Genomic DNA, 15,610 nt, shown 5'->3' with positions numbered 1-15,610 from the left:
GTGTAAGCCATGCCTCCTCCATTTTAGCAGACCTGGCACTAGGTAAAAAGTCAAAGTACACATAAATTAAAGTTCTTATCACACCAATGAATATTCATGTGTTGATTTTTTGTCATGATTGACAGCTGAACCAGGACTCGAGATTGTGCCAAATGACGTTTGTGCCAAATGGTGTCTTCAGGCAAAGATGAGTTTGTACCTGGGACATTTTGGCTTCACAGGATGGAAGTGGAGACGTGCCGTCCATCTTTATATACACTCTATGGTGTCGGCATGCAATCACATGGCCAAAACAATAGTTGTTGTTACTAAGTTGCTATGCTGTGTGTACTTCCAACAATGGTGACTGAAACTGCCACAGCCATGTTGGAGGTAACTCATATTGAACGACTGTTACTTTAACTGAAACTGTTGCGACACAGAAAGGAGACGCTGCATTATGTAGTCACGATGAGGTGCATGTCAGGCGCTGGATTTAAGTGGTCCTGCTTGCTTGCTGCTGAAGTGATATCTGATTTCCGTGCTCGGTACAAACTAACTGCAGAGCATAGCGATCGGTCAGAAACTCAAGTTGTTGCTGTGGTTTGATTTGAACTATATGGGTAACTTTTCACAAATGGCCAGAGGATAATATAGCTAATTACAGCTTTCTAAATGTGGAGTTCATCATGAATATTGATAAAGTATTAATTAGTTACTAAAACTGGAAAACCATTTTCTCTGCACCAAATACATCACATGTTTTGGAGCAAAAATGTACTGCATCACTTCATAGCATAGATTCTGCCACTCAGGAAAAAAATGAAACACTGGAGCAGACTGTGGTATATTTTTCCAAAAAATCTCTCTATCAATAATTTAATACAAGCAATAAACAGCTGATACATTTTTAGTGTGGATCATGTTGACGGTAATAGATCACACACACACACACACTGTTTAATAAGACTCTGTGGCACAAAGTGGCATAAGTGTGCAGGCTTTATTTTGTTGAATAACTTCACATCTGCTTGCACCTTTTGAAGTGCATATAGTTTTTCTTCTTTTCTTCTCCTCTTTCTGGAAAAGCCAAGGACTCTTGCAGGTCCTGGATTTGCTGAAGTAGGAGCAGATCCTAGGTCATTGTGTTAGGTATCTAAAGCCCTGATGGCCTTGATTAAGCCAAAGTGATCTGATCACTTATCTCAATTCACTTTGCTCCAATTTCATAATAGAGCCTTTTAACTGCATCACTGAATGGGAAATTCTGTAGTGTGCTTGTTCTTTTAATTGCTCAATGACTTTGCAGTGCTTAGTCTAGAAAAAAGGAAAACTTCCTGTAAGGGAAATTATGAGATGAAGTACTTTCTCAATATCCAAATTGATTGGTGTCCTCTGGCTTTACTCCAGAGAGTTTTGTACGCTCTATATATTCAGCTCTGTGCTACACATACTGTACAGACATATGTAACAAAAAACAAAACAAAAAAAAGAATCAAATACTTGCATCACCTTCACAAACATAATTAGATTATTGAAATTTCAGATCATGGTCTTTTACACGTGGTAGATTAAATCTCCTCAACATTTGTTATTGGCATTCTACTAGATATATCTCAAAGTGCATAAGTATATGCACATGTTCTCCATCTCCCACTCTTTGCTCTCCTGTTAGGAGGCAAAGACCTGAACGACAGAGCCCCAGACTTTATTCCATGCATATTGTCATTACCAGGGGTTTATGGATGTGACATTAGATAATACACTGGGTGAGATTTGGAGGTTATCTGGTATTCCAAGCCGCGTGTGAAAAGTCAAACCATGAAACAGGATTCATTGCTGTGTTCCCTCTGGCAGGTACTTCATTCAGCACATGGCATGGTGACTAAATCTTTGGGCTTTTCAGAGTCATCTGTATGTTAAATGAAAAAGGTAGATACAGTAACGGCTGATTTAAATTTAAATCCGTTCTTTGGTCCCAGTCACAGTCGTGACATCATTCATAAAAGGCGAGAGCGACATTTATGATATTAAGGTCACTGGTTGACAATGAAAGAAATGTTTAATCTGCGAAATTACCCCATGAACTGATTACTTCATTACTTCATTATGATGTACTGCTAGCATGTTGTATAATTTTTAATTAACTCAGAACAGGAGAAAATGTGGGTTAGGGGGTGTAACTCAAGGACTAGCTGCACATTCAAAATCAGGTGTCAGACATTCAGCTGCTAATCGCTTCTTCTATGGCAAAATAAATCACAAAAAATTAAATAATAATGACACTCGAATAATACAATCCAACAGAGAAATGGTCTGTTTCTAGCACACATCATTCAGGTAATTGTCAGGCATGGGGTCAACAATGAGGCCACAATACCAATAACCAGTAAAGTAATCTTGTGAGTGAATTTTAATTCTCAGTCTGAACACGAAAGTCACTGCCACTACATGGGATATAAGATTTGCTGGGCCAGAAAAAAGTATCTTGCACTTCAGTGGCAATCTCCAGCATCAAAGAAAAACAACCCTGCTGTGTTAGAGCTCATAAACCGGCACAAGGTGCAGCATTGCCTCCTGAATTGCTGAGTAGGCCTAGATTGAGCCAGTTTAAAAGTGTGAGTCAATCAGCTCGGGCCAGGCACAGTGCGTCAGCCCTCGTTAGCTGTGACCTTGGGAGATAATAATAGCACTAAACTCGGTGTATGTGCGGGGTAATAGCACCATGATTAAAGAATTATGTGGGAGCGCACATACACTGGCGTGTCTGCCAATGCCCACAATTCCTCACCTGAGCCTGTGGGAAGACGGCTGCCGTTTTGATAACAAAATGGTGAGGGTGCAAGGAGCAGAGTGTTCATTTGCAATCGTTTGCTTATACACATTAAGTCTTAATGTCTCACAACTATCCTGTACATACAGCATATGGTCAACACGACTTTCACTGTTCCCAGTCGGATGTCATCAGACCTCACAATGCCGATCACAAATATGTGCCAAGCAGACGGGGAAGATGGTAAATAGTCATCTCTGAATTTATACATATCCTGGATGTAGACAAACAACTGTGCACTTCTGAACCACCACACAAAGCCCAACAAACGTTCCCAAGGCTCCCAGTACCTGTCAGGGCTCTTCCTAATGCATTCTCTTTGATACAACACACAGGAACCAATGCATTAACAAAACACAGGAAAGCCTTGTGCTCTGTATTTGTGTAAGTGTAGGGAAAAGCTTGCTATGACAAATCTGAGGAGCGCATGCAGTGAAAAACTGTAAATAATCTCAGAGCAGAGACAAGAACCTAGCTGTATGTGTCAGAAAGCACAATAGGAAAGTAAAGCCAGAGTTAAAATGAGTTAGAATGAAATACAGTTATGTATGATTTAATAAAATTACTTCAAAAATTTAAAGGAAAACAAAATAGTTTTTCCGTATATTTTTCTATATTAAATCATTATATCATCAATCGACACCAAAAAAAATATGACACTGTTCTGCTGTAAAAATTGTTAGAGTTAAGATTTTCCAAAATCATTGTTAACCAGATAGTTACTATGAAACTGGCAAGGTTTCATTATATAAACTCCAGGCAACATTAATGGAAAAATGTATGAATAACAAATTCCTCTGCTAAGCACTGTAGTTTTTGACAACACTTAATATTTATCTGGATATGAACATTACTTGTGCAAATGTCAGTATATTAGTATTCAATTATGTAAGCACGTCAACCCCTGCAGGAGTGTTTGACTCTGGACAGGTGCATTTTAATTGCGTGGTGCCAGCAGCAAGGATAACATCATCTTTTCCGATAGGCCAGCATCACACAGTTTGTACAGGAGTGATTTGCGAGCAGTGGTTTGCGTAGATTGTCTCAGTGCTGGATGCTTTAAAAATGTGTGGCTCCATGGCTAAGTATTCCAAATGTTGAGAGAGAGAAATTCATCATTACAATAACATATGTATCAACTGTTATGCTCACTTTTCTCGTGCAGTTGCCGGATTTATCAAAATATCAGTTCAAAATAAGACTTTATTTTCAGAGGTGCCCTAGTAGCTCACCTTATAAAAAGTACAAACCACTGTCAAGGTTGAGTCCTTACTGCAGAGACCAAATGCAGCCTTGGTCTTTCACTGCATGTTATCCCCATTCTCTCCCTTCTGCCTAACCTGTCACTCTCTCCGGTCTCCATCAGAAAATATGTGGGGGAATAAATCGTTTGAAAGTATTTCATTGGTGTAGTAATTGTGATGTAATGAGATCACAGGAGTGTTAACAGAGTATTTGACCATGGCTCAGCCAATCAAAATCAACAACTGGAACGATCGGTTTTATGAAAAGAATTGATAGTGCAGCTTTTATTAAATGAAACATGAGGAGAAATTTAAAAAAGAGAAAACCTTTTCACAGCGTGACAGATTTCTAATTTATATTTCTGAAGGTGCTAATGTCATACACTTTGTTGTGTTTACATGATCATAATTGCTTTTTATTCAGTCTAAAAGCTACAAATAGCCCGATAAATAACACTCGGGGTGACATTCATCTTAATCTGAGTGGCCATCTGACGTCTTCCTTTTAAAGAATTTCATGTGTACAGCCAGAGAGACAATGTCTCCTGTGTATCAAAGTATGATAGAGACCTTGTACTTCGACCAAACACATCTGTAAGACCGGGGAACTATGATTGAAGGATAATTGGGTGCAAGCTTGTTGAAATGGAAACCTGCAATAGACTAGAAAATTCCAGTTTCATGGACACAGCCCTGGCAAGGTCAACACTGGGTTCACACACCTGGCTCCATAAAGGCGACAAATGAAAAAGGGAAGGAGCTTTGAGGCCAAAGAACTGGATTCAACACTTGTGTAAAAACTAGGATTCACACCTGTGGTGGAGCTACTAATGCAAATACAGTACATCACATGTTCAAAATAACTGCACGCTTTATCATTGTTGTTTCTCACTTGATAGTAAATTATCCTCATGTTAAATGTCATGCCTTGTAACTTCAAGCGCAATAAGAGGAACGCGCAGAGTTCTCATCACTATTCATTCTGTAATAATTAAAATATCCATCTGTGAGAGTTAAATTGAAAGTGTTGCCAGGCGTATCACAATTGCAGCAAAATGTGTCCCGGAGATTTGTGGATCAGTTGGACGTAGAAGATGAGTGGATCATTTATACATGACTAGAAACGAAGGGTTTCCTTGGAAATTCATGCACATACACTGTTTGGATAGTCCGATGAACAGGCAGGACTTTAAGGGATATCAAGACTGACCAAACACACCAGAGCAGCATGGGTTGTTACACTGGGGACAGTGCTGCAATGCTAATGAGATGACTGAGAGTGTGACAGCTCTGTCTGGCTTCATTGATACACATACACACACACACACGGTACAAGCACTGTTGGACTGAATCTGCATGGTAATTAACCATAATGATGTAAACAAGAACTCATTCCACGAAGGTCCGCTGCCGATAAGCAGCAATCTGTTACAGTATCTGTGTGATTGCCGAGATTCACTCGGTTGGAGAGCCACTGTCAAGCTATGAGAGAGGCCTGCATTGCATCTAATGTATTTCCTGTCCTCCACTCATGCTCGGCTCCTTCGATCAAAGCAGAAGCATTTTTCAGGTGCTGAGGGAAACGTTTGATGACACTGGTGTTTCAGACTCGAAAACCACAAGATGGGAGGCTATGCTACAGGAAAAACAAGCTTTGAGGTACACTGCGAGGACAAGGTTATGTTTGTTGAGGTTTTGTATGTACCGGTTTAGCTGAGGAGGCTTCAAAGCAGACAAGACACCACTGTCCATGTGCTGTCTTCGCTTGAGTTTCTCTCCTGTTTGAAGTGGAGTTGTTCAGAAGTAGCCTCCCTCAGGCAAAAGGACCTCCTTCGAAAATCAGCATTATTGCAAATGATTCATTCCGATGATGCAGTTTATCTCAAGGAGATGCTGCTAATCAGAAGTGATTGTCACAAACAATTATTTTCCTTTCGGTTGGATCCCCAAGCTTATCTCCTGTCCACCGCACCCTCCCTTAGTCGAACCAGGGGGAAGAAATGAGTCACTTTCCTGGTTCCTGCTGTGAAGCAGAGCAATGATAGACAGGAATGCCTTCTGTTCTCCTGATTTGCCCACATTCTTCAGGTATGTCTAAATAATGCATGTTGGTTATGGCGCACTTGTCTCATGGCGAATGGCAGAAAAGACATCTGTTTAATCAACAACTTCCTCTGACAGTCCCTCAGTTGGGTGTGACTGTCGCTTCTATTCTCAGATGGTACCGCAGAGGGATATGAGACTCATAGAAATTCAGGAGACTGTCTCCTCACAGCCAGGTACAGCAGCAGAAAAAAGGACGAAGTGAAAGCAGCAAAGCAGAGTGTTGAGCCCGGGTCTTATACTGCTTGGCTGTTCTTTGGTGCTTAAATTATTTGAAGAGCCCTTTTTATTGTCAGAGCACATTAATCTAGAAAGAAACTGCTGCCATTTCCCTCACAGAACATCTAGGTGCAGTAGCCTTTTGTGGAACGCATGGTTTAGTCTCTGATTATTGCTATGGGCTTCCCGTGCTTGTAATCAAAAAGCTAGCATGCTCACATCAGCCCTCTCCACACAGACACTCTGGAGATTACCTCTTCAATCCCCATCAAATGTGATTACCCCTCTCGAGGTGTGTGGAAATGTCACATTTTACATATCCTAATATTTCACATCACATAAAGTTCCTCAGTCTTCTCTGCAGTGAGGGGAATGTCAGGGGAAGGTGACGTGCCACTTTAACCCACATCTCTGGCTCCTCCTGGTGTGGTTGCCTCCTCCTGAATCAGGACGCTGGGGTAATTGGGGCTCCAATGGTCATTAACTTGGACTAGGTGGCGGACCACCATAACCACTATCAGTGTAATTGGGTCTAATTGGCCCAGTGTTGCCAGTGATTCGGATCAGACAAATAGCAATGAGTAATTTAAATGGCTGCATGACCTTTGGAAAGCTTCAGTCTAATTAACCTTTGTCGATGCATGCAGGTACTGTATGAGGAAGTGGGCCATGAGCAACAAGCGGCCACAGGGAGGGCTGGGTTATAATCACATATTGTAGGTAATCACTGGTTCTGGACTGACACCAGGTCAAATCCTCTGTGGAACATGGTGTACTAGATATTTTTCTCCCTGATCCAAGCTTTGGTTCTACCTCAGAGATTCCCAATAACCTTTTGTCCCCCCCCCCCCAAGAGAACCTCTGATTCCATAGCTGCAGGATCCAGGTATGACACTATTCAACAAGTATTATTATAATTATTATCATTAGTAGTAGTACTAGTGGCACTATTAGTATTAGTATCATTGCATCTATAATGATCCCTCTTATCACTCGGTCTTACAGAGCTTAAATATGACAGTTACCCCCCCCCCCTTTTTTTTTTTTCAACCCACCTCTCCTCTCTTTCTCATTTTTCTATGCTCACCACAATCACTGGAGGCAGATGGTTGACCACAATGAGTTTGGTACTGCCGGAGGTTTCTTCCTATTCTTCTCTCTCCACAGTTCCCACCACGACCAACTCTGTGTTGGTCATGGTGGGAACTGTTGGGTTTCTCAACAATTTTGCATGTAAAGTGTCTTGAAATAATGTATGTTGTGATTTGGCTTAAACAAATAAAAGGCAATTGAACAAATTATAATTCTTCTAGATTACGTCACTAGAATGCTTACTGTATATCTTACTAGAGGGAACAAACCTCAGGAGAAAGATATTATGTCACAGTAAAGCAGAGTTACACATAACTTAACTGGCAGAGCTGAATATCATATTTATGAATAAAATGCCCACTTTGACAAAAGAGAAACATATTCACTTGACATCAGAAGCAAAAACGTTTTTAGTTTTCTGTCACAGCATTTAGCCATCGTACTCCTCTGTGACATATGGTGCTTTATCTTTATAAAGCACAGGTGCAAGCAGCTTCGCACAGCAGTCAAAGGTATATGGCAGAAGAGCACAGGCTGGTGAAAAATGGCATTAAAATATGTATGGTCTGCACTGAGCATCAGTCAAATCCCATTTTCCCTTCACTTTACCACACAATTGCAGGGGACTGTGAGTGTAAGTTCACCAAATTATGTCATAAAGAAAAACTGTCTCGGATTCTGTTTCTATTACAAAGGATTTCAAAGTATGAACTAATTTTAATACTGTGGGATGCAAAAAACATTGTGTGAACCTTTCATTCCTCTACCCCAATTAATGGCACAGTTTACTTTGCTGTGATCAGAAGCCAAGTACACACACAATCAAGCCTCTATCCTTCTTTTAGCCATTATATAATTAAATCTTGAGTCGCTCGCACTCACGGACAATTATTTATGAGAAAGGGGGAGAGAAGTGGATAGAGGCAAAGTTTGTACACGATCTATTTGGTGCATGAATGAAAATTAATTTATCACTCGGGGAGTCGGCATGCCAAAATGGAAGAGGGTGTGGTACAAGGTCGTTATATTTGATACGGTAGTATTTGGCAACATAAATAATGAGAAAGATCCTCCAGTGCACTTAAATACAGCAGTAAAAAACACATTTTCAAATATCACCAGTGACCTACATTAATAAAGGTGGAACAGTAAAAGTTATTTACCGCTTATTTTATATTATTCCTGAGAACAGAGAAGATGCTTATAAGCCTGGTCAGGCAAAACACAATGAAAGATGAGGTTAAAGTCAACTTGCCACCCGCACCATCAGTGTGTAGTCTGTCTCAAAGACACCTTGGGGGCAAGGGTACTTATCGCTTTCATACAGTGATTGTTTGTTCTTCACTTGCTGTCCCTGTCATGTCAAGCAGCCGATCGTGTAGGGACTATCAGCTGTCAACCTCAAGCAGCGCTCGCATGCTGATGTGTCACTGTAAGATATTGTTTTTGTGGGGATGCTTTTTGGGAACATGCTCGGGCAAAGGGAAGGTAATGCTCCAAGCAGCCTTGGAATGAGCCCACAGAGAAGGGTGGCTAATCCTATCATTCTACACCATTCATCTCCAATCCACTTGGCTTCCAGCGTTTTTCTCAACGGGCAATTTGTGGTTTCCCTGTTGGATCTCCTCGAAGCCAGTGTGTTATGACTACAAAACACTTCCAGGGCTGCCTGGGAGTCAGAGAAGAGGCCACTAAACGCAGTCTGCCACCCCGTCACTGTCCACAATGACAGCTGCCAACCCACTGCACACTGCCAGAAAAAGCTTAATGAGAGATACTCTCGGAAAACATCAAATTGTGGCCTGTCAGTGTCAAATTAGGAACAAAAATGAGGCTTGGTTTCCCACAAGATCATTAGTCAACAACTAAAGCGCCCATTGTATGTGGATGTCACATCCCCTCGAGACTAAGATCCTTGTTATTTTGTCTCAATAGAGCCCTCCCCAAAGACTCAAAAGAAAGGCTAAATTAAATGAAACAATAATGATGTTTTGGGTAAACATGGGTTTTCTATTATTCTAAAGGTCACAGTCTAAGGGTTGTTTAATATGGTCTCTAAAATGAAACAGGGTCTAAGGCTGAATGGCTTCCAGATGGTGGCGTCCCCCTCCACACAGTCTGTGGGATTCTGCCTGACAGATGCTGTACTTGCTTCCAGGGAAGAATCTGAGCAGTCTTCCATGACTAACCAAGACAGGGGACCTGCATTAACAGTTTCCTCAGTCCCATGTACTGTATAGTTTTCAGCTCTTTGGAGAGGAGGTCCCGCAGAGTCTGACTGTACACAAATACAGTGCGCACACACACCCAGGAGTGCATTGTTAAAACGCACATACACACAGCTGGATAATTTGTATTTCATGACTTGATAAAAAAACAAATAAAAGATTTTCTTTTCAGTGACAAGACAATGTGATGTGGTTAATTTGCATTGTACACACAATCATCTGTTGTCTTCTGAAAACTCTGTCAGTGTAATCTTGTGCTACTGCTGAGCAGCAGTTTCCCCCAACAAACTCAGCTGTTTCCAGATAGAATGTAATAACATGGCATGCTCCATATATCACAGCAAACATAATGAGACCTATTTAACATGTCCCAGCTCCAGCAAATAGCCTGCTGAGGCATCTTCACTCCTATCGACCCACAAGGCAATGTTATTATCACATTCCTGTCGACAATCAATCCATCAAAAATCCATATTTCTGGCTCTATTTACTTTTTTTGACTTCTCACCTGAGCCTTCCCTCGGAAGCAAACAACATACTGTCGTGTAACGAGCAGTGAGCAGAGGAGGGGGCTGTTTGACAATGTGCTGCTCATCAGGCCAGAGCTGCAGCTCCGCTCACAGTCTGCATAGCTTCCACGACTCCCCTGTGTGATGTTGCAAAGCCCAGCCGGCGATGCTGGCATTCTGGTTGTGGGCTGTGGTCAGTCAGAGCCCAGGGAGCTGTGACAGCCTGCTGCTCTTTCAACCGCAGCGAAAAAGGAGAAAAAAAAAAGCACTGAAGCATAAGAGACCTCTAGGCGGAGAAGAAATGAGCAAAGAACATTGCACCAACACAGGCACAATCACATATTCCCAAGGAAGAATCACATGAAAAGACATAGAGTACGTCTGCACGTGGGCACAAATACACACTATCACTTTCCAGTACACACTGACTGAAGCCAAATGATTTGGAAAACACAGCTCAATAGGCCGTCCAGCCATCCGATATTTATCCAGCGACGAAGACAGAGTGAGGGTGTTACAGCCTGGGCTGTTCCAGATTGCTCTCAACTTCAGTGTGGGGGTTAAACGGCAGGTTTCTTGGCTCAGGTTGATCGTCATTTTTCATCTGAAGGCCATCCCTCAGCCAGGCTCAGAACTGCATCGTATACTTGCAGTTTGCCCTGCGGGGCCAGGGGTTGTCATATAAACAATTTGAGCACATTTACCTTGACATTTTAGCCAATAGGGGCTTGGCAAAGTATCCAGCATGAGATTAACAACTTCAGACAAAAAAATATACTTCTACCATAGTGTTGATAGTTTTTTTAATGCAGCATTTAATGCCTTTTGAAGTAGGATGTTATCTATATAAAATACGTCAATAAAAAAAAAATTTTCTCGCCTGGGATTGTTTACATAACTTTGCTAATAAACTCAATTATTTCTGAAGACTAAAGCAAAGAAACAAGAGTCTAATCCAGTGCCCTCATGATCCGCTGTTTCAGCCTCACAAGGGCGATTTTATGACTTTATGGACTTATGGCTATTCATTCAAGCTGTTATTTCCAAATGAGTTATTTTATGGTAATGGTTAGGATGCAACATAGAAAGTCAGAAACATCCCCTTAACTGAGGAAGGAATTGCCTCAGGTTGTCTCAAAGTAACATTTTCCATCTTTCCAAGTTCTGTCCCAGTAGAGCTGTAAATCAGTATAACATCACTTAGGGACAGGAAAAGCTCTTCTATCGAATTTCTGACTTCTGGGGATAACAGTAAATGTTCAGTCCTACACGCTGAGCTGCCCTAAAGTTAAGGAAATGCATTTCAGTGCTGAAAACTTGCTGTCTTGACATGCTGCAGTCAGAAGAAGATTGTGACTGTGGCCGCTGCAACAGTTTCCTAGCCTAAAGGATGGCTTTGAGCTCTCAGAAACAGGGATTAACTACCCAGCTCTAGTTCTTTTTAATCTCTCATGCTCAAGTTTATTTTGTATTAGGCTTTGTTTTGACTCCTACTCCTTTATAATGCCCTGGAATCCCCATTAGGGAGCCGGCTGTCTAGGATTCCTGAATGTAGCCCCCCGTCATTTGCCCACTTTGTAGACCCACTTGGCGGGGTGCCCGTCTTCTATGGGATCTCTTGTTTCTCCAACACAGCAAAGCTCAGAGTTGAGCCCTTTCAGATGAGTTAAAATTAGTTTAGTGCTGATCTGCTATGCCCGAAAAAGGGGACTCTATGTGTTCTCCACCAAGGGTCTTCAAGTCTGTCCTTTAACAAAGAATTATGACCAAACAATCCTTAGAGCTTGTCTACAACTCACTCTTACATATCAAGGCAACGTAAAATGAAATGAAGGCTGCATCCTTGCTTGGAGGAAGAAACTGCTGTTTCCCTTTTGCTTTCGCTTCCATTGTCCTTGCAGCAGGAAGAGACAAAACTATGGCTACAACATAATGTAATGACTGGGCTCATCCTACAAGGCCAGTCAATCACAGAACACCAGTGTTTTCACTGAATCCTTCTCAACACGAAGCAGCTGTATAAATACATTAGACAGGATCCGGCCTGCTCCCAGTAAAAACAGAAACTCTGTTTCTCATAAATATAAGGAATATTGGATAAATAAATCACGAGATAGGCCTAAACTAAATAAATCTTTGTAATGTGCAAGACATAAAGGAAGAATTGGGTGCTTGTGGAGGAGCAGACAAGCTGGTGGTGTGCACCTCCACTGAGGGGCACGGTGCTGTTTGGTGTTCCCTCTGCCCATGAAGCCTCAAACCCACCAGCTAATTATTCTGTTGTGCAAATGACATTCTAATGTAATCATCATATCTTAATATGCAACTGTTATTAGGGAAGTTTAAAGATCAGCAGACATGCTGCTGATTTTCATATGGCTTCAAAACACTTACCAGAACTACTTAAGTCATTTGGCTTCAGAATCTATTTAATTGCTACATAGAGGAGTGTGTTGCCTTCACAAAAAATCATCATCAGAGCAGGAATTTGTCATCTTCAATGATATCCACGCTTCCCCTCTCTGTTGGAAAGGTCTTTCATTGATTGGCTTCCGATGAGGCTGCAGGACAGTATAGGTTGGTGCAGATAATGTGATTTGTGGCTATTTGGTGTGATACTGATTTGTTTACCCTCTGCTGGCAGGGCAGATCCATATATCATGGGAAGCAGACTGAAGCATAAGGTCCAGAGCAGACTTGAGGCTGGGAGAGTGTGTGAATGATCGGCTGCTGCCAGCTGTGGATTCTGTGGATATTGTCTCATCTCAGTCTCTTATGATTCAGCCCTGTTCATTAGACTTTGAGCTCTTCCAGTGTTTTAAAGATTAAAATATGGCAGACACATAAGTTAGAATCAAAACATCTGAGCTTCACAGCTTTTTGGTGTTGGACATTTAACTTTTAACGAATAAGTAATGACACAGATCACAGCCTTTATGACCTAAAAATGGTTTCCACAGCAACAACAGAAGAAAAACAGCTGTCAGCGAGGCAAGATGTGCAGTTGGATACAAAGACCGCCCTTACATTTAATCACAAACCAAAGTAGTCTACATCAAAAGCCAAACACGGAACATCACCATTATGTTGTGTTCTCTGTTGCTGTTGTTTAAATAAAGAAGATTAAGGCTTTTCAAAACTGTATCTAAAATGAAAGATGCTAAATCCTTTTGTTCTTGTACCTTTTCCCAATTTCCTAAAAATGTTCAAACGTAGCTTTCCTCACTGAAGGCTTACTCACTGTCGAACAAAAACACAACAGCAATTAATTTCTTTCTTTCAAGAGGCACATGAGAGAGAAACATTTCTCTGCAGATGAGTGTGAGTGTGGTCGCGTTTACTGTACTCACCACAGTGCTCAAGCCGTGCTCCTTCATCAGCCTGAGGGAGTTCTGGTAGCAGGAGGTGAGGTCATTGGTCTCGGTTGGGCCCACATGACCTCTGGCCACTGGGCCCACAGTGTGGATCACATCTGTCAGAAGGGGACAAACACACAAAGCTCCGTTCAGCTCAGCCTACTTCTAGCAAGGTTAAATAGTTGGCAGTATTTTTAATAGTGTCAGGATGAGTACAAAGCTGTAGAACATTTTAGCTGCCTGCCATGCAGCGGAGCACTGGAGCCAAAGTTTCCACAATCTGCAAAATCATCATCAAACACAAAATATGATAAAGTTGGTCCTCACAATGAGACAATGGGGACAGCAATAACAACCCAGTAGCTGAAATGAATGAATTTATGCAGTAAATGAAACAGCAGCTTAGATAGAAAATCAATTACAAGATTCTTTTATGCCATCTACTCAAATATTCATATCTCTCCCTGTACTCTCTTCCCCTTCGCATAGTAATGTCTTCACCTGTCAATCACTGGACTCCTTGTCTGGCCTGGCCAGACTGAGGAATGCAGCATCTTAATTAAATTATAGGAGTGATGACAGGAAAATAAGGGAATGTAAGCAGTGACTTGACAGAAACAGAAATCTTCTGCTTTCGGCCTGACTGCCCTTGGCCTTCTCAATGTTGGACAGGACAGGTCAAAGTCAATGTGCAACCAGTTCCGAATCACCCACAGAACATTAGAGAATGCTTCATCACATGTTGCATATAGGTAAAGTAACCACAATGATATCAGTGACACAGCAAAAAGTAACTTTACTAAACACGATTTCTTTCGGTGTGTATTTTTATTATTATGTATGCCTGATCATTCATCAAAAAGGTCATTAAGGCTTGTAATATCCTGATATAGTGAACAATAATTCATGAAGCAGTGATTGATGAATGTTTTTCAGATTTTTTCTGAAGCAGACTGTGTCAGAGGCAGGAATAACACTCTCTTACTTGATTCAGCAGTGGTTTCTGGTAAATCTCAATTCATGGCCCATTAAATATAGATCAACTGTGACTCATGCATTTGTAATTTAATGCTTTAAATCTGCATTTCTGTCCAGTAAAATATTAAAGTTCGTTGAAATATGAGACCTGAGGATTCAGACCTGGTTCAGGTGAGAGCTTGCGGGGACAACACAACAGACTGTGTTTTAAAATGAAGCAACCTCATATGTTTTCTTACATCCACTTTCACTTTAATATAAAACACTTAGCCTCACGTTCCCACAGAATAAATATAAGCTATATCACTACTCCACTTGACCATAAATCATTTATGGATTAAATTTAGTTCTCTGTTGTCTGTCTGGGTGCATAACGGTAAGGATGATAAAATACACGCAGAAGTGCAGTAATCAAGTGGTTTTCAGCAGTATTGCTTAAAGGGCTGTGGTTTTGTGTTCGGGAAAGGTAAGAAACAAGAGGCGTGAGTGATCTTTAGCTAGGCTGAGGTTGGGCCGTAATGAGAATGGAGCTTTCCGAAGTCTTTTTCCAGAATAGCGGGCCGACAATTGCATAGCACAACGTGGTTATAATGGGACACGTGGTGAGATGTTTTTAGTGCATAATTCATGAAGTTTTTCACTACAAGAACAGCAACATGCCAATTAGAGTCTGGGTAAGTGCCAAAAACCAGACTACTGGTGAATTCATGAAATTTTAAACAGTGCTTCTCTCACCAGCACCAGTACACGTCTCCGCTGGCTTCCTCAACACATCCACATCAAATAAATATTCATGTTTCTGTAAGGTGAAAGACATATCCACTTTGTAACCATGGAGGGATATTACAGGAAGGACAGTTGGTTGCTGGAGAGCCACAAAACACTTCAACAGCTGCTTCAGCATCTTCCATAAACCTAAACAAAAACGACCTCCCTGCCCTTGGACATGGAGGTTGTTTATTTTGTTCAGGGGGAAAGGCTCAGCCATTTTCTAAATCCAACAAAATCCAACGATTATTTGCTGTGCACTGTTGTAGGCCATTAAGCTGCTGTGAAATTATACGATTTT

General features: G+C 41.3%; 1 protein-coding gene across 3 annotated transcripts in view; it reads right to left on the bottom strand.

Moving 5' to 3' along the window:
- macrod2 (mono-ADP ribosylhydrolase 2) overlaps positions 1 to 15,610 on the bottom strand; it is a 402,121-nt gene that overhangs the window by 113,437 nt on the left and 273,074 nt on the right. For all 3 annotated transcript variants that reach the window (XM_020094321.2, XM_069538689.1, XM_069538690.1), the window contains exon 6: positions 13,558 to 13,679. In XM_020094321.2, coding sequence (XP_019949880.2) covers positions 13,558 to 13,679 — 122 coding nt within the window. The remainder of the gene's footprint in view (positions 1 to 13,557; positions 13,680 to 15,610) is intronic.

This window comes from Paralichthys olivaceus, chromosome 14 (genome assembly GCF_024713975.1).
Source record: "Paralichthys olivaceus isolate ysfri-2021 chromosome 14, ASM2471397v2, whole genome shotgun sequence".
Lineage (NCBI taxonomy): Eukaryota > Metazoa > Chordata > Actinopteri > Pleuronectiformes > Paralichthyidae > Paralichthys > Paralichthys olivaceus.
This window is presented reverse-complemented; position numbering and strand designations above follow the sequence as displayed.